The sequence below is a fragment of the Macaca fascicularis genome, chromosome 4 (genome assembly GCF_037993035.2).
Source record: "Macaca fascicularis isolate 582-1 chromosome 4, T2T-MFA8v1.1".
NCBI lineage: Eukaryota > Metazoa > Chordata > Mammalia > Primates > Cercopithecidae > Macaca > Macaca fascicularis.
In genome coordinates, this window is record NC_088378.1 from 137,298,216 (window position 1) to 137,318,484 (window position 20,269).

The following is a 20,269-nucleotide window of genomic DNA, read 5'->3' on the forward strand; positions in this document are numbered from 1 at the left end:
GTGACCTTGGCCAAGTCCCCGCTTCCCCATCCGCTGACTGCCGAGGCTGGACCGCTGGGTCTCCGCTCCGGCCGCTAGGCGTCCTGCGCGGGTACCCGATCTCCCCCGGCTTCTTCCGCGCGGCGCCCCCCCAGTTCTACGCCTACGCTGGCGGCGTAGCGGCCGCCTGGAGTCGCGCGGCCAGCTCCTTTCAGACGCTGGTTTCCGCCGCGCGGATTGGGAGGGCGCGATTCCCGAACGCGGCCTGCGCTGCGAGCGCGCGGTCGTCCCGCAGGCCGGTGCGGCCTTACGCCGCTGACGCATCGCGCCCAAGATGGCGGCGCGGTCGTCGTCGGGGGTGGCGGTGGCAGAGGGGGCGGCGGCCCTGGCGGCAGCGGAGACGGCAGCCGTGACGGTGGCAGCGGCGGCGCGGGACCTGGGCCGGGGGGAATGAGGCGGCCGCGGCAGGCCAGCGGCGGAGCCGTGTAGCGGACAAGCTCCCCCTCCCTGCTTCCCTTGGCCGAGCCGGGGGCGCGCGCGCACGCGGCCGTCCAGAGCGGGCTCCCCACCCCTCGACTCCCGCGACCCGCACCGCACCCCCACCCGGGCCCAGAGGATGATGAAGCTCAAGTCGAACCAGACCCGCACCTACGACGGCGACGGCTACAAGAAGCGGGCCGCATGCCTGTGTTTCCGCAGCGAGAGCGAGGAGGAGGTGAGGCGCCAGGCTGGGCTGGCCGGGGTCGCCGGGTCTCCGGCCCCTTCGGGTGGAGGCGCGAGGGGCGCCGCCGCTGGAGGAGGGTGTGCCCGGGCCGCCCCGCTGGTGCAGAATGATGTTCCGACGGAATTTCCTGAGGCGAAAAAGGGGGGAAGGACCAAGGACGTTGGGGCTGAGGGGAAGCGGGTCTGAGTGTGGCCGCACGGGACGCGCCGGGCGGAGGGGGTGACCGGCTTGCGGCCGGAGCGCTTCGGTTCGGCCGCCTGTTACCGGGGAGAGCGGCCGCGGGAGAAGGCAGTGGGCTGGGAAGAGTGCGGCTTTCGGTTCAGGCCAACGGCTTTGATCCAGGAAGAGCCGCTCCGCACTTGTCAGCCAGGCACATGTGTGCGGAGGCTGGTGTGCACGAGGCGCGGGCCGGCCTTTGTGGCAGAGAAATAGTGCGCTTCATTGGCAGGTTTGGGGTTTGCCGAAGGATTAGGTGTCTGTGAGCCCAAAGCCGAGGGATGGGGGTGGGGGTGTCTTCGGAAGATTTAGGGCGTTGTGCATAAGCCACAGCCAGCTGTTTATTTTACAGTGCGCTGGGTAGCCTTTATGGTGTAGTCTGAGAAGAAAGGACATTTGATATAATAATCTTTGTGTGCTGACAATGTTTCATATTAATTGGGAAGACCAAAAGCAGGATTTAATATTTTTGCTCTGACGTTCCTCCACTGCCTTGTGGGAAGAGCCTTAGAATTAAATTAGCTAGGAAAATAAAAATGTTTTAGAATCAGTTTCTTTTTATAATAGATAGGGTACTTTAAACAAAAATCTCGGCTTCCCAAAGCCGTTTCTGTGGTGATGAAGGGAGTTCAGAGAAGCACATGTTTTGTAAATCCACAAAGAATAGCTGCTTTGGAAATTCATAAGATGCCTGTGGGAATGCATTTCTCTTATGTGCATTGTGGTAAAATGGCAGTTAAACTGCAAACAGTGAAGGACAGTGAAATCCAATATGTTATACTCCAGCATTCAGCAGTGGGCTATGGTGGCAGGGCCGCAGTACAGTGCATGGTGTCGAAATGGGGAAAGGAACTTGACCCGTTAGTTATGAAAAGAAGCTGTGGCGAAAGAGACAGATGGATTGCCAGGAGTTGCTGTCCAGAGGTATTTAGGAGGAAGTGGGAATTTGAATTACTGCCTGAAGAAAATTAGTTAGTGAATTGTGCTGTTAAGGGATCCCATGTGTGCGCCCTTTCAGCAAAACAGAAAGAAAGGAGATTTGGAAACGTATGCTTTGTATCCTACCATATATTGTAAAAGTCCCCAAAACAGATGCATTGTAATAGCTAACCAGGGCCGTGCTGTAAATTATACACTGTTTTGGAATGCATATTTGAGTAAAGTAAAATTATTCGTGGTGCTTACTGCTCCAGAGGCTTTATTCTCTTCATTATCATATCATGTTATGGGAAATCAGATGGGATCACAGGCTCTTAACTGAAGGGAAAGCTGATTAGCATAATAGCATGTCTTACTACACTAGTATGCCTAAATCTGTGAGCACCCCAATTATAAGTATAGTTTAGTTGCACAAATGATGCAAGACTATTTGTTTTGAAAAATCACGGCCGGGCGCGGTGGCTCAAGCCTGTAATCCCAGCACTTTGGGAGGCCGAGACGGGCGGATCACGAGGTCAGGAGATCGAGACCATCTTGGCTAACACGGTGAAACCCCGTCTCTACTAAAAAAAAAAAAAAAAGAAAAATCACACCAGGCCGGACGCGGTGGCTCACGCCTGTAATTCTAGCACTTTGGGAGGCCAAGGTGGTGAGGCCACGAGTTCGAGACCAACCTGGCCAACAGACCCCCATCTCTAAATTAAAAATAATAATAATAAATCATACTAGAAATAGAAAACGTCTTTTTGATAAATTGAAAACTATAGATCATAAGCAAACTAACAAAGGCTTAATTTTCCATTTTCTGTTAAATGTTTTATTATGCACTGACATTAGGAACATTAATGTTGAAAGCTTACTTGTCTGTTTAGGCTACCTCACGGCATCTTACAAGTCAGACCAGGCATAAGACTTGCCTTCTAGGGCTTGCTTTTTTTCTTTTTTTTTTTTTTTTTTTTGAGACAGAGTCTCGCTATGTCGCCCAGGCTGGAGTGCAGTGGCCGAATCTCGGCTCACTGCAACCTCCGCCTCCCAGGTTCAGGCGATTCTAGGAGCTTACATTTTTATTTTTAAAAATTTATTTATTTATTTATTTATTTTGAGACGGAGTCTTCCTCTTTCACCCAGGCTGGGGTGCAGTGGCTTGATCTCAGCTCACTGCAACCTCCACCTCCCGGGTTCAAGCCGTTCTCCCTGCCTCAGCCTCCTGAGTAGCTGGGATTACAGGCGCCTGCCACAATGCTTGGCTAGTTTTTATATTGTATTTTTTATTTTTTATTTTTTTTGAGACGGAGTCTTGGCTCTGTCTCCCATGCTGGAGTGCAGTGGCACGATCTCAGCTCACTGCAAGCTCTGCCTCCTGAATTCACGCCATTCTCCTGCCTCAGCCTCCCGAGTAGCTGGGATTACAGGTGCCTGCGACCACGCCCGGCTAATTTTTTGTATTTGTAGTAGAGACGGAATTTCACCGTGTTAGTCAGGATGGTCTCAATCTCCTGACCTTGTGATCCGCCCGCCTCGGCCTCCCAAAGTGCTGGGATTACAGGCATGAGCCACCGTGCCCGGCCTTTATTTATTTATTTTTTTGAGACAGGGTCTCACTGTGTCACGCAGGTTGGAGTGTAGTGGTGTGATCATGGCTCACTGCAACCTCAACCTCCTGTGCTCAAGCAATCCTCCCATCTCAGCCTCCCAAGTAGCTGGGACTACATGAACAAGCCACCATACCTGGTTGATTTTTAAATTTTATGTGGAGAAAGGGTGTATTAGTCCATTTTCACACTGCTATAAAGAAATACCTGAGACTGAGTAATTTATAAAGAAAGAGGTTTAATTGACTCACAGTTATACATGGCTGGGGAAGCCTCAGGAAACTTACAATCATGGCGGAAGGCAAAGGGGAAGTAAGAACGTTCTTCACAAGGCAGCAGGAGAAAGAGAAGCGAAGGAGGAACTCCCAAACACTTATAAAACCATTGGATTTCGTGAGCACTCACTAGCATGAGAACCACATGGGGGAAACTCCCCATGATCCAGTTACTTCCCTCACTCAACACATGGGAGGGATTACAGGTCCTTCCCTCCACAGGTGGGGATTACAAATCGAGATGAGATTTGGGTGGGGACACAGAGCCATACCATATCACAGGTTCTCCCTTTGTTGCCCAGGCTATTGTCAAACTCCTGGGCTTAAGAGATCCTCCCATCTCAGCCTCCCAAAATGCTGGGATTATAGGCAAGAGCCACTTTGCCAGTCCAGGAGCTTAAAATTTTAAACTGTTAAAATGAAGTTTCTTTAATGCATTGAAACATTTAGTTTCCTTTATTGAATTTCTTTTTGAATGTTGGTTAATGAGCAGAGGAATCATGCAAAGCTTTCAATTACAGATGCAGTGGGTGTTACAGCTAAAGCCTGGGAAGAAAAAGAAAATGAGTGAAATACGTCCATTTTAGATTTCTTCAGTTCAACAAATGTGTATTAAAAACAACAAAAAGCATGTATTAAAGAGCCTACGATGGCGGCAGCACTGTGTCATGGGGAATCTAAAGATTAGCATCCCTTCCTGTGGACAGAGTTGAGTAGTTTTAGATGAGATTCCTTAATCGGGAGGGATTTTGGACCACAGAATAATCTCTAGGGTGCTTTTCAACTCTCAGATTATATAATTGTGTTGGAAGGAAAGTAATTTGTTAGTTCCAGGAGAACTTTTATGTTCTCAATAGATGTGCCAGAAGCATTAGCTGCCACACATTGTGGGAATGTAAAATTCAAACCGAATAGGGCATTCAACCCAATTAAAAAAAATTTTTAATGGGCACTGATGGCCTTAATCAAGATGGAATAGTTTACAGAATATTATTAGCATTAATACGATAGTAATATAAGTATATATAGGACCTTGATTTATAAATTTAAGCAATGTCAAGAAGCATACATGCAATGTGAAGAAAAAGAGATGAAAATACAGCCGTGTGTTGCTTACATTGGCGATACATACTGAGAAATGCATCATTAGGTGATTTTGTTGTTGTGTGAACATCATAGAATGTACTTACACATACCTGGCTGGTATAGTCTACTGCACATGTAGGCTATATGGTATATAACCTGTTGGTCCTAAGCTGCAAAACTGTACAGCATGTGACTGTACTGAATAAATAGGCAATTGTAATGCAGTAGTATTTGTGTTTCTAAACATATCTAAACAAGCAAAGTACAGGAAAAATACGGTACAAAAAATAAAAAATGGTTCACCTGACCAGGACACTTACTATGAATGGTGCTTGTGCGACTGGAAGTTGCTCTGGATGCGTCAGTGAGTGAGCGGTGAGTAAATGCGAAGGCTTAGGGCATTACTGTACACTACTGTAGACTTTAGAAACACTGTACAGCTTAGGTTGCATTAAATCAAAAAATTATTTTTTTCAAAAATTAACAGCTTACTGTAATTTTTTTACTTTATAAGTTTTTACATTTTTTAACGTTCTGACTCTTGTAATATTAGCTTAAAACACATTGTACATCTGTATAAAAATATTTTCTCTTTTTTTCCTGTCACACTAAAATCACTTTTTTTTTTTTTTTAAAAGAGTTGAGCTCTTGCTCTCTTGCCCAGGCAACAGCCCAGGCTGGTCTTGAACTCCTGGGCTCAAGTGATCCTTCCACCTCAGCCTCCCAACAGCTAGCTAGGACAACTGGTGTATGCCACCATGCCTGGCTAATGTTTTCTTCGTTATATCTTTATTCTAGAAACTTTATTTAAAGATATTATTTATTATTTATTTGTTTTACTTTTTGTTCCTCTGCCTACCCATATTTTACTTTTTTTTTTTTTTTCTTTTTTGACACGGAGTCTCGCTCTGTCACCCAGGCTGGAGTGCAGTGGTGTGATCTCAGCTCACTGCAAGCTTTGCCTCCCGGGTTCACGCCATTCTCCTGCCTCAGCCTCCTGAGTAGCTGGGACTACAGGCGCTCGCCACCATGCCCGGCTGATTTTTTTGTATTTTTAGTAGAGATGGGATTTCACCGTGTTAGCTAGGATGGTCTCGATCTCCTTACCTCGTGATCCGCCCGCCTTGGCCTCCCAAAGTGCTGGGATTGCAGGCGTGAGCCACTGTGCCCGGCCCATATTTTGCTTTTTAAGCTTTTTCTTTGGTTGAAAACAAAGACACAAACACACATTAACCTAGGCCTACACAGGGTCAAGGATCGTCAGTATCACTGTCTTCCACCTCCGCATCTTATCCCACTGGGAGGTCTTCAGGAGAATAATAGGCATGGAACTGTCATCTCCTATGATAACAATCCTTTCTTCTGAGACTGTTTTACAATTAACTTTTTAAAAAAGTAAGTAAGTAGAGAGAATACACTCTAACATAATAAAAAGTACAATATAGTAAATACATAAACCAGTAATACATTTACTATCAAGTATTATGTACTGCACGTGATTGTATGTGCTACATTTTTTTTGTTGTTGTTGTTTTGAGACAGGGTCTTACTCTGTTGCCCAGGCTGGAGTATAGTGGTGTGATCACGGCTCGCTGTAGCCTTGACCTTCTGGGCTCAAGTGATCCTTGCACCTCAGCCTCCCAAGTATCTGGGACTCCAGGCACGCGCCACCATGCCTGGCTAATTTTCATATTTTTTTGTAGAGATAGGGTTTTGGCATTTTACCCAGGCTGGTCTTGAGCTCCTGGACTAAGGCAGTCTGCCTCCTCAGCCTCCCTAAGTGCTGGGATTACAGGCATGAGCCACCGTGCTTAACTGTGCTAGACTTTTATGTGACCGGCAGCACGGTAGGTTTGATTGTGTACTCACCATAAACACATGAGTAGCACATTGTGCTATGACACCACAGCTACGATGGGATAGGAATTTCTCAGCTCCATTATAATCTCTTGGGACTACTCTTGTATATGTAGTCTGTAGTTGACTGAAATGTTATGTAGTACATGACTATATTAGAAGATAATATCTCATGAGTAGCCAAACCTATCATTCTAGGTTTTTTTTTCCCCAGCTCCAGAAAACTTTATTTATAGACCAGCAACGAGAGGCTGAAATTCTGATCCAGGTTAAGATGTGTCAACGTAGTAAGTTCATTGAACACTCATTGAGTGCCAAGTTCTGTGATACCGTTATGAAGGAGACAGACATGCAGGGAGCTTAGAGTCTAATGGGAGAGATGGAACAACAAACAGACCCAACAGCGTGATGAAAATGATTCCCTTTTCTCTTTCTGGCTCCTCTTCTTGTTGATAAACAAAATTTAACAGAAAAAAATCTCCCACTTAACAAGTTCTACTGATTGTTATTGATATGTTGATAACATCTTTAAATTGGATATTTGTGGTACTAACATTTATTACAGTAGGTTGAACCTGATATACAGTTTCTTAACCAACCACTACTTTAACCAGCTTGGTACACTGAATGCTTGGCAGTTACTCAGCAGGCTTCTGGGTCTGGTGTACCCCAACCAGATGACCTCCCAGCTGCCAAATTGTGTGATTACAGTTAGTTACCTTTATTCCTGTATCTGTTTATGTTCATTGTACTTGTTATTGTAATTGTGCAACTTAACCAGCGAAATTTGAGTTCAGAAAAGAATAAGGCTGGGCATGGTGACTCATGCCTGTAATCCCAGCACTTTGGGAGACCAAGGTGGGCGGATCATGTGAGCCCAGGAATTTGAGACGAACCTAGGCAACATGGTGAAACCCCATCTTTACTGAATACATAAAACTAACCAGGCACGGTGGTGTGTGCCTGTAGTCCCAGCTACATGGGAGGCTGAGGCACAAGAATTGCTTGAACCCGGGAGACGGAGGTTGCAAACAGCACGCCACTGCACTCCAGAGTGAGAGTCTGTCTCAAAAAAAAAAAGAAAAAGAAAAAGAAAATAAATTACTGCTCACTTATATGGACAAATAAACTGGAGAAGATTGGAGAGGGGATCTTAAAAGTCTAGGACTGTGCTCATAGATTACTTCATGAATGTTTTTAGGTTTTTGTTCTTTATAGAAACTAGGACTGGGAAACATAGATCATTTATTATGGGTGTGGCATATGAAAGAAAGACAACTTACAATTCAGCAATAGACTCATACTCAAAACAAGATCTTGGCCCTACAAAGATTAGCAAATAAATACATGTTTATATGCATATAAAAGATTTATTTGTATAATCTTTTGTATAATGTATTTGTATATACATTTGTATAATGTATGTATATAATATGCATACATATACGTATTATATACATACATTATATGTATGTATATACTATATACATACACACTATAGGTGTGTGCCACCTTACCTTGCCTGTATATGTATATGTATATGTATTTTTTTTTTTTTTTTTTTTTTTTGAGACAGAGTTTCGCTCTCGTTGCCCAGGCTGGAGTGCAGTGGCACAATCTTGGCTCACCGCAACCTCCACCTCCTGAGTTCAAGCGATTCTCCTGCCTTAGCCTCCCAAGTAGCTGGGATTGCAGGTATACACCACCATGCCTGGCTAATTTTGTGTTTTTAGTAGATACGGGGTTTCTCCATGTTGGTCAGGCTGGTCTCGAACTCCTGACCTCAGGTGATCCGCCCACCTCGGCCTCCCAAAGTGCTGGGATTACAGGCGTGAGCCACTGCACCTGGCCATATTTTTTATTTTTTGTGGAGATGAGGTCTCATGTTGCCCAGACTGGTCTGGGACTCCTGGCTCAAGTGATCCTCTCTACTTGGCCTCTCAAAGTGTTGGGATTATAGGCATGAGCCATCACATCTGGCCTGTTTGATTATTTAATATTTTCATTTGCTTTTTGCAAATAATATATAATTAATATATGAAGTATGTACATATAAATGTATATTTATCTGCTAATCTTTGTTCTTAGGGCCAAGATCTTGTTTTGAGTTTTTTGTTTTTGTTTTTGTTTTTTGGAGGCAAGGTCTTGCTCTGTTGACCAGGCTGGAGTGCAGTAATGCGATCTCAGGTCACTGCAGCTTCCACCTCCCAGGCTCAAGTGATCCTCCCACCTTAGCCTCCCAAGTAGATGGAAGTACAAGTGCATGCCACCTTGCCCAGCTAATTTGTGTGTGTGTGGTGGCAGGGTCTCACTCTGTTACTCAGGCTGGTTTTGAACTCCTGAGCTCAAACGATCTTCCCACCTCAGCCTCCCAAAGTGCTAGGATTACATGCGTGTGCCACCGCGCTCAGCCTACATTTATATTTTTTAATCAACAGTATCCTTTACTTGAACTTTAGCATAAACTGTATAGAAGACTAACTTCTTGAGTAAGATTTTATTATCCTAAATTGGGTAATATGATATTCATCTGTCATATTGTTCAACTTTGGCCCTCCTAAAGTACTTCCAGTAAGATTATCCTTCTTCCCCCAGTCTTTCCTTTTTTAGAGCCTCTGTGAGGAGAAGTGAGAGACAGGGGTGGGCTTGTTTGTACTCTTAGAAAGGCCAGATGATACAGAACATACAACAAATGACATCACAGTGCCTAGGAAAGTTAAAGCTGCTCCTAACGGGTCTGTTTTTACCCAGGGAGAAAAATGAATACTAATAGGATTGTGTGAGTTAGATTTCCCTGTGCCTTAAAGCTGTTTTAATAAAGAAAGGATGAAGCTGTTCCTAAGGTGTTAGGTTTGTTTGTTGTACTTTTCCACTAGAAGCCCTATGTCTCTTGGCAAACAGGGAGCTGCTTCACATTTTCTCAGATCCTTCAGCTCACCAGGTTGGAATGGAGAGATGATTGACATTGGAGCTCCTCAGTGGGCAGAAACTGGTGGCCTGTTTGTCTGTAAAATGCCCCAGAGGAGCAGGTGAACCGACAGCAGGCTCTAGAGAAGGGAGTAAGACACAAGGAGCAATCCCAGAGGCAATAACCATGACAGAGGGCTTCCGGTAGATCCCAAGGTGGTCAGGGAGTCCTTTTGTAACACATCTTGGTCGCTGTTCAATATTAACATTGCTCTAAGATCATGATGGGTTCATTGATCCAGTCATGACTGGACATTTCTACTCCTCATTTCTCAAAATCTTTCCTGGAAGCTTTTTTCCCCTGCTTCCCCTTCTGTTTGCCTAATACCAGTTAGTCATTTCTTCCATTACATTATTTTTTGCCTCCTTCCCAAGGTGTGAATTCTGGTCTAAATTCATACTGCAGTCTCCATTCTTTTAACTCCTTGCCCCAATCCTACTTCTTTGCTTCTGCTTTAATTCTCATTTCTCAATAAAAATAGTGCTGCACATCTGCTGTGTGCTGTGTGAAGCAATCTATATCTTTCTTCATAGCCTAGTACAGAAAGGAAGGGCCCTTTTTCAGCAATACGATTGTTTATTCATTTCTTTTTTTTTTTTTTTTTTTTTTTTTTTTTTGAGACGGAGTCTCGGTCTGCCACCCAGGCTGGAGTGCAGTGGCCAGATCTCAGCTCACTGCAAGCTCCGCCTCCTGGGTTTACGCCATTCTCCTGCCTCAGCCTCCCGAGTAGCTGGGACTACAGGTGCCCGCCGCGTCGCCTGGCTAGTTTTTTGTATTTTCTTAGTAGAGACGGGGTTTCACCGTGTTAGCCAGGATGGTCTCGATCTCCTGACCTCGTGATCCGCCCGTCTTGGCCTCCCAAAGTGCCGGGATTACAGGCTTGAGCCACCGCGCCCGGCCCACTGCTTATTCATTTTTTCAGCACACATTTTCGGAGTGTCTGTGTAAGACCGTGGGAATACATGGATAAATAAGACTGTTTAGCATTTTGGGAGGCCTGTGTGGGAGGGTCGCTTGAGCTGGGGATGTCTAGGATGCGGTGAGCTGTGTTTGCATCATTGCACTCCAGCCTGGGCAACAGCGAGAGAGACCCTGGCTCCAAAAAGAAAAAATAAAAATAAAATAAAATAATGAAATGATTCCTTAAATAGGCTTTCTTTGTATACAATTAGTTAATCTCTTTGTTCATAAAACAGTAAAGTCCTTTTAAAGAGCTGCTTAGAAAATCTTTTCTTTGACTTGGTTTTTTAACATATTTCTGATGTGTTTTATAAGAGCAGCTTAGCAATGTTGAATAAAAATGGATATGAACTCAGACATAGTGCTTATACTTTTCTTAAAAGGAAGAAGGATTGTGATTTTTCTTTTTTTGGAAATGGAGTCTAGCCCCGTCGTCCAGGCTGGAGTGCAGTGGCACAATCTCAGCTCACTGCAACCTCCGTCTGCCAGGTTCAAACGATTCTCCTGCCTCAGCCTCCCGCATAGCTGGGATTACAGTCGCCTACCACCACACCCGGCTAATTTTTGCATTTTTAGTAGAGATGTGGGTTTCACCATCTTGGTCAGGCTGGTCTCAAACTCCTGACCTCGTGATCCACCCTCCTCGGCCTCCCAAAGTGCTGGGATTACAGGCGTGAACCACCGCCCCGGGCTTTCGTTTTTTTTTTTTTTGAGACAGGGTGTTGCTCTGTCATCCAGGCTGGAGTGCTGTGATGCAATCATGGCTCACTGCAGCCTTGACCTCCTGAGCTTAAGCGATCCTCCTTCCTCGGCCTCCTGTGTAGCTAAGATTACAGGCATGCACAACCGTGCCTGGCTAATTCAGTTTTAGTAGAGACAGGGTCTTGCTGTGTTCCTCAGACTGGTCTCAAACTCCTGGGCTCAAGCAGCAGCCCCTCCTGCCTTGACATTCCAAAGTGCTGGGATTACAGGTGTGAGCCACTATACCTAACCATGATTTTTCTTTGAATATTTAGGAATCCTAATAAAATACACATTAAGGGAAGTTACAAAACAAACAAAACAAGAGAAATCACATTGTGCTTATTATACTTGGAAATTTGTTTGTGTTTTGAGACAGGGTCTGGGTCCACCACCCAGACTGGAGTGTAGTGGCATGATCATAGCTCACTGCAGCCCCAACCCTCCGGGCACAAGTGATCCTCTCACCTCAGCCTCCTGAGTAGCTGGGACTATAGGCATGTGCTGCCACACCCTCCTAATATATATTTTTTATTTTTTGTAGAGGTGAGGTTTTGTTATGTTGCCCAGACTGGTCTGGAACTCCTGGCTCAAGTGATCCTCCCTCCTTGCCTTCCCAAAATGTTGGGATTGCATACATGAACCACCACATCTGGCCTGTTTGATTATTTAATTTTTTTTTTCTTTTTTTTTTAGAGACAGAGTCTCACTCTGTCACCCAGGCTGGAGTGCAGTGGCGCCATCTCGGCTCACTGCAAGCTCCACCTCCCGGGTTCCCGCCATTCTCCTGCCTCAGCCTCCCAAGTACCTGGGACTACAGGCACCCGCCACCACGCCCGGCTAATTTTTTTGTATTTTTTAGTAGAGACGGAGTTTCACCGTGTTAGCCAGGCTGGTCTCGATCTCCTGACCTCGTGATCTGCCCGCCTCGGCCTCCCAAAGTGCTGGGATTACAGGTGTGAGCCACCGCGCCTGGCTTTTTTTGATTGATTATTTGTTTGTTTGAGATGGAGTCTCACTCTGTCGCCCAGGCTGGAGTGCAGTGGCACCATCTCGGCTCACTGCAAGCTCTGCCTCCCGGGTTCCCGCCATTCTCCTGCCTCAGCCTCCTGAGTAGCTGGGACTATAGGCGCCTGCCACCATGCCCAGCTAATTTTTTGTATTTTTTAGTAGAGACGGAGTTTCACCGTGTTAGCCAGGATGGTCTCGATCTCCTGACCTCATGATCCGCCCACCTCGACCTCACAAAGTGCTGGGATTACAGATGTGAGCCACCGTGCCTGGCTTTTTTTGTTTGTTTGTTTGAGATGGAGTCTCACTCTATTGCCCAGGCTGGAGTGCAGTGGTGCGATCTCGGCTCACTGCAACCCCCATCTCCCAGATTCAAGTGATTTTCCTGCCTCAGCCTCCTGAGTAGCTGGGGTTATAGGCACCCACCAGCAAGCCCGGCTAATTTTTGTATTTTTAGTAGAGTTGGGGTTTCACCATGTTGGCCAGGCTGGTCTTGAACTCTTGACCTCATTATCCGCCTGCCTCGGCCTCCCAAAGTGCTGGGATTATAGGCGTGAGCCACCGTGTCCGGCCTATTATTTAGTACTTTTATTTGCTTCCTCTTGCAGAAATGATTTGATTGCTAGACTTATATTCAGCCCTCATTAACCAAATGTGCGGAGCCCTGACTCAGAGCTTTTACACCTATGACTGTGGTATTGATTTCTTCCTAAGAAGCTTTGCAGTTTGGGTAGTTTGCCTTTAATAATAGTAAGACAAAACTTTTAGATTTTATTGCCAATATAAGTTAGGAAAACAATCCAGAGAGTTCCTGTATATGATAATTGTATTTCTGTGGGGTTTTTTTTGTAGGTTCAATAACTATTTTATGAGGAGCTAGCTGGGCACGATCATCCTTTTGCCAGGGCGTGTGGGTCATTTTTTTTTCAAAAGGGAATTATTATTTTTGGTTACAAAAGTAATTGTATTGTGATATCTATAAAGAATACTTCAAACTGAGGAGTTTTTAAATGTGTAGAATACAGAATCTGAGCTTCAGTCTACTGGCAAGATGGAATTTAGGCCGGGTGCAGTGGCTCACACCTGCAATCTTAGCACTTTGGGAAGTGGAGGGGAAGGATCACTTGAGCTCAAGAGTTTGCGACGGCCGGGCGCGGTGGCTCAAGCCTGTAATCCCAGCACTTTGGGAGGCCAGGACGGGTGGATCACGAGGTCAGGAGATCGAGACCATCCTGGCTAACACGGTGAAACCCCGTCTCTACTAAAAAATACAAAAAACTAGCCGGGCGAGGTGGCGGGCGCCTGTAGTCCCAGCTATTCCGGAGGCTGAGGCAGGAGAATGGCGTGAACCCGGGAGGCGGAGCTTGCAGTGAGCTGAGATCCGGCCACTGTACTCCAGCCTGGGCGACAGAGCGAGACTCCGTCTCAAAAAAAAAAAAAAAAAAAAAAAAAAGAGTTTGCGACAAGGCTGAGCAATGTAGTGGGACCCTGTCTCTATAAAAAAAATTAAAAATTAGCCTGGTGTGGTGGTATGCGCCTGTGGTCCTAGCTACTTGGGAGGCTGAGGTGGGAGGATCACTTGAGCCTGGGAGGTCAAGGCTGCACTAAGTCATGGTTGTGCCATTGCACTTCAGCCTGGGTGACAGAGTAAGACACTGTCTCAAAAGAAAAATAAGATGCAGTTTGGAGTGTAAAATAGAGAAGTGTGGAGAGTTTATAGGAGGTGTTTATAGGAATTGGAGAAGCCTGTGAAGAAAGATGGGCTAGAGTGTCAGGGATGACTTTATGGAGCAGGCTAGACCTGAACAGCTTGGTCGAGTATGGGTAGTAGAAGAATATCCTAGGTGAAGGACACTGGGCCAGCTAGACCACGGAAAGTCAGAGGCCCAGATATGCTGCCTTTGGAAGCCTGTTTGTATCAACGTATTGTGGATAAAGAAAGCTCTTATGCCCTGTCTGTCCCCCTAATCTGTGCTGGGAGAAAGAGAGAAAGTAAGAGGGCCCAATCCAGTGTCTGAGAGAGTGATGACCCTTTTTCTCATCCCCAAGGACATGAAAACAAAGATCTCAACAGAGAATTCTATCCATTTTGAACCCTGTAACTAACAGTGAAATCAACCAGGAAAATCCGTGATTTCGATTTCACCTACTTTTCATTTCATGGTATGAATACTATATACCACTAAAAATTAGTACTTTAACTGGCTGCAGTGGATCTTGCCTATAATCTCACCTACTCAGGAGGCTGAGGCAGGAGGATTACTTGAGACTAGGAGTTTGAGGCTGCAGTGAGCATTGATCTTGCCACTATTCTCCAACCTGGGTGACAGAGCAAGATCCTTTCTCTTTTAAAAAAAAAAAAAAAAAATAGGGCTCAGCATGGTGGCTCACGCCTGTAATCCCAGCACTTTGGGAGGCCAAGGCGGGTGTATCACCTGAGGTCAGAAGTTCAAGACCAGCTTAGTCAACATAGTGAAACCCTGTCTCTACTAAATATACAAAAATTAGCCGGGCATGGTGGTGGGTGCCTGTAACCCCAGCCATGGAGGCTGAGGGAGTAGAATCGCGTGGACCTGGGAGGCAGAAGTTGCAGTGAGCCGAGATCGTGCCACTGTACTCCAGCCTGGGCAACAAGAGCGAAACTTTGTCTCAAAAATAATAATAATAACAATAATAAATAAATAGATAAAAATTAGTACTTTACTGCATAAAAGAAAATTGATTTAATATGTATTTACTTTTTTTTTTTTTTTTTTGAGATGGAGTTTCACTCTTGTTGCCCAGGCTGGAGTGTAGTGGCTCAATCTCAGCTCGTTGCAACCTCCGCCTCCCAGGTTCAAGGGATTTTCCTGCCTCCACCTCCTAAGTAGCTGGGATCACAGGTGCGTGCCACCACATCTGGTTAATTTTTGTATTTTTAGTAGAGATGGGTTTCACCATGTTGGCCAGGGGATCTCAAACTCCTGACCTCAAGGGATCTGCCCACCTTGGCCCCCCAAAGTGCTGGGATTACAGGCATGAACCACCGCGCCTGGCATAAATTTTAAAATATGATCTCTGTGCCAGGTGCAGTGTCTCAAGCCTGTAATCCCAGCACCCTGGGAGGACAAGGTGAGATGATCACTTGAGGCCAGGAGTTCGAGACCACTCTGGGTAACATAGCAAGACCCTGCCTCTACAAAAAAACTTTTGTGGATTACCTTTAATTTTTTTTTTTTTTTTCTTTTTTTGAGATGGAGTCTCTCTCTGTCGCCCAGGCTGGAGTGCAGTGGTGTGATCTTGGCTCACTGCAACCTCTGCCTCCCAGATTCAAGCGATTCTCCTGCTTCAGCCTCCTGAGTAGCTGGGATTACAGGCAGCTGCCACCATGCCCAACTAATTTTTATATTTTTAGTAGAGATGGGGTTTCGCCCTATAGTCCTTGCCACTGCAATATTCTAAGCGTTTGATATTTTTTCCAATAAATTATTTTTGGCTTCAGACAGCCAGGCTTCGTTTCTTTTGCTTGCAACCAAGAACTTTGTCTAATATCACTTCAGTAGTTTTTAAGGTAGACTCCTCAACTAATCCAGTGCACCAGAAGAAACGTATACATGTTGAGTCAGAAATTTTTTTGTGTGTGGAAGAGCTTTTCATTTTATTTATGAAGCAAACTTTAACATTTTTCCTTTTTTTTCCCCCCAAGTCAGGATCTTGCTCTGTCTCCCAGGCTGGAGTACAGTGATGTGATCGTGGCTCACTGCAGCCTCATCCTCTTGGGCACAAGCAGTTCTCCCACCTCAGCTTCCCAGGTAGCTGAGACTACAGGTGTGTGCCACTTCATCTGGCTTTTTTTTTGTGTGTGTGAGAGAGATGAGATCTTGCTGTGTTGCCCAGGCTGGTCTCAAACTTCTGGGATCAAGCAGTCCTCCTGCCTAGACCTCTCAAAGTGCTGGGATTACAGGTGTGAGCCATTGCACCTGGCCATTTTTCCGCTTTTTGTGGTAAAAATTTCTTCATGCTAAAGTTTGTAAAATTGATTTTAAATGGCAAAAAAGTAATTCAGTCAAATTAGAGCAAATCAGAGCACTGTAACTAACAGTAACCTGAACGCCAGTGTTTTTATAAAATGCTTATCAGCATAGTCATGCTCTCTCCACACTTTTTTTTTTTTTTTTTGAGACAGAGTCTCGCTCTGTCACCCAGGCTGCAGTGCAGTGGTGTGATCTTGGCTCACTGCCACCTCCGCCTCCCAGGGTCAAGCAATTCTCATGCCTCAGCTTCCCAAGTAGCTGGGGTTCAGGGGTGCACCACCACACCTGGCTAATTTTTGTATTTTCAGCAGCAGCGGTGTTTTACCACATTTGCCAGGCTGATCTCAAACTCCTGGCCTCAAATGACCTGTCTGTCCCAGCCTCCCAAAGTGCTGGGATTACAGGCATGAGCCAACGTGCCCTGCCCTCTCCACGCTTTTTAAATTCTCTTTTTAGAATTATCCTAAATAGTATTTGAGAATGTGTGAATTCTTAATGTTTTAAATGTTGGGGGTATCAAGAACCAGATTTTTTTAAATGAATTTTTGAAATCCAAGTTTATGAAAACTGTATGATGCTGCTTAAAATACACATATTGTAGTCTCCAAGTACTGTCTTGGTTAACAGGAATTTATTGAGTCTTCACTTTTTGCAAAACATTATTCTTGATGCAGTGATGGTTTTAAAACTGTGGACATGTCCACTGCTCTCCAGGAAGAATGCTTTTCTAAATTGATGAATTAATTAAATTACCATTAGGCATTTCAGTACAGTTGAACAAGTGGCCGCACTATGTGCCTTGGGTGGGATCAGATAGAAAAAGAGGTGGGACATAAAGTACATGGAGCAGTTAGAAAAAATGTAGGAAAGTCTGTGCTTCTGGAGTGCTTCATTTTGGATGCAGAATACAGAAATAGTCAATCTTGGGCTATAAGAAGTTGATAGGACTTAGGTACAAAGGGGAAAGAGTATGTTAGGAGAAGGGGACCCAGCATGACTGAGGGTGGGAATGAGTTTGTTGCATGCCAGAGACTCTGAGCATATGAACCTGGGTCTGGGATAGTGGTGTGGCAGGGGATCTATGGGGAGTGATAGAGGATGTCAGCTGGCAGGGAGCTAAAGCTATAGAGTCTTGATTTGAGATAATGAGGAGTTTGGGTTTGATCCCACAGTGGGGAACCACAGTTGTCCTTCGAAGGGTTGTGGAAAGGTTTGTGTGAGAGAGGAATGCAGGGTGAACTTAATGGGGGCTACCAGAGGGGGAATGGTTGGGAGAATGATGTTCTCTTCTGGAAGTGAGAGCCATGGTAGCAGGAGAATGGAATGAAGTAGTGAGTTAAATGACAATGCAATCAAAGGGTGGACAGGTTTGGTAACAGATGATATGTTAAAGATAAAGGAGGCCATGCATGGTGGCTCATGCCTGTAATCCCAACATTTTGGGAGGCAGAAGCAGGAGAATCACTTGAGGCCAGGAGTTCAAGACCAGCCTGAGTAACATAGGGATACCCCGTCTCTACAAAAATAAAAAAAATTGCCTGGGCGTGGTAGTGCATGCGTGTAGTCCCAGTTACTCTAGAGGCTGAGGTGGGAGGATCAGGCTGCAGTAAGTGCCATTGCACTTGAGCCTGGGAGGTCAAGTGGCATGATAGTGCCACTACACACCAGCCTGGGTGACAGAGTGAGACGCTGTCTCAAAAAAAAGAAAAGAAAAAAAAAAAAGATGAAGGAGCTTATGGTTGAAGATGACTTTTAAATTTTGATCCTGGGTGACAGGAAAAATGGAAATTTAGAAGAGGTTGGTTTCATAGAGAAGATGGAACTTTGGTTTTGTCATATCGAATTTGAGGTGGTGAACTGAATTCAACTGATGATAGTTGGAGATGTGGGACTAGAAGGGGAGTAAGAAGTTAGGACTATAGATACAGTGTGGAGTGTCAGGGACCTTGGAGAGGGAGAATAGAAAGTTAGCACGAGAGAAAGTACGCAGAAAGCAAAGACCCTGAGCTTTGGGCATCATCACAGTCAAAGAGGCACTATCATAAAAGCGGAGGTGGAAGAACATTTCACAAAGATGTGATGGGTGATAGGTCACACCTAGAGCCGTCAAGTATAATGAAGATGAGATGTAGCAACAGATTTAACGATGACTTTATAAAACTGTTAGAAGGATGGTAAGATGGACATGTGGATTTGGGTTGATTAAATCAGGAAAGAAGCGCATTTTCTTCTGAGATTGGAAGGTGGATAAATGAAAAAATCCAAGAGCCTGAATTATATTGACATGAATTCGAGAAAACTCCTTCCAGATGGATCTATTTTGAGAAGGAAAGAAGTTCACCGTATTTGCTCTTCCAGTCAATATACTGATCTGGTGATTTGAGAGGCAAGAAAAAGTCTAGCAGAGTTACTGTGGTGTGGTCAGGATTGAAGTGATAGTTTTATAAGGGGGTACATTTGGAGGCTGAATGGTATTTATCCTTACAAACAATTGTGGGCCTTCTATGTACAAAGCAGCATGTAGACTCCAAGGAGGATAAACTATGAGCAGGAGAGACTATTTTAGAACTCTGGTAACTTTTTTTTTTTTTTTTAAATTTTTTTTGAGACAGAGTTTTACTCTGTTGCCCAGGCTGGAGTGCAGTGGCAGGATCTCAGCTCACTGCAGTCTCCGCCTCCTGAGTTCAAGCAATTCTCCTGCCTCAGCCTCCCAAGTAGCTCGGATTACAGACGTGCACCATCATGCCTGGCTAATTATTGTATTTTTTAGTAGAGATGGGGTTTCACCATGTTGGTCAGGCTGGTCTCGAACTCCTGACCTCGGGTGATCCCCTGCCTCAGCCAAAGTGCTGGGATTACAGGCGTGAGCCACTGTGCCCGGCCGAACTCTCATAACTTAAAACCTAGTGGGCTCAAAAGGAGATGGAATTTATATTGTTTAAGTTTTGTATATTTCCTTATCCCTTTGCATATAGACACTGGAGAGGGGAAAGAGAACTGTAGAGATGTTCCTAGATTGGGGACTGATTCAAGAGCATGGTATAAGGTCAGAGGAATCAGAAAGTAGACTGAGAGTCAGTTGTTTTATTTGTAAAATGTGAATAAATAATACCTAATTCATGAAGTTGTTGTGAGACTTGAATGAGGAAAGTAAAGTGCCTCCCAGATAACATAGTTGGTACTGTAACAAAGGCCGGAACCACAGAAGGAATCGCACTGGCCAAGAAATGATGATGATACACTGAAACGAGTGCTGTAAAAGAACCGTCTCCTAATGCTTTAGGAATGGAAGAGTAGACAAACGCTGAATTGAGAAGTCAGACATAGTGGAAAAGGACTAGATCTGAGTGTTGAAGGATGACTGTAAATTTGCTGCTACTCCAATACAGATTGTGCAGGCATTAAAAAAAAATCAGATGCTGATCATAACAGCGTCACAAAGACAGACTGATATGTGATCTAAAAAATATAAGAACTGAGAAAGGAAGGAAAGATTCGGTGCAGTAAGTGGTGCTCTGAATTTACAGTGAAAGGGCTTTTATGGAAAGAGAGGAAGACCTGAAGCTATAGAATCTTTACATTTGTAAACCTGGAAGTAAACATGGACATGATCTATCCAGCCACCTCAGTGAAATAAGGGAACTGAAACCAAAAGAGTGTTGAAATCTGTCTACTGTGATACTTCTGGTAAAATAATAACAAAGATAAAACAATACAAAGATAACACAGTTTTCTTCTGACAGATCCACAAAAGGAGTTAAACAGGTAGAATGCAATAATTTTTTTTTTTTTTTTTTTGAGAGGGAGCCTTGCTCCGTCACCCAGGCTGGAGTGCAGTGGCATGATCGCGGCTTGCTGCAACCTCTGCCTCCCGGGTTCAAGTGATTTTCCTGCCTCAGCCTCCTGAG

General features: G+C 44.9%; 1 protein-coding gene across 3 annotated transcripts in view; it reads left to right on the forward strand.

The window, feature by feature from the left end:
• The first annotated feature begins 293 nt into the window (after positions 1 to 293).
• NUDT3 (nudix hydrolase 3) overlaps positions 294 to 20,269 on the forward strand; it is a 113,973-nt gene continuing 93,997 nt past the window's right edge. For all 3 annotated transcript variants that reach the window (XM_005553262.4, XM_074038350.1, XM_074038349.1), the window contains exon 1: positions 294 to 694. In XM_005553262.4, the coding sequence (XP_005553319.1) occupies positions 596 to 694 (99 nt within the window). In that variant the 5' untranslated portion in view covers positions 294 to 595. The remainder of the gene's footprint in view (positions 695 to 20,269) is intronic.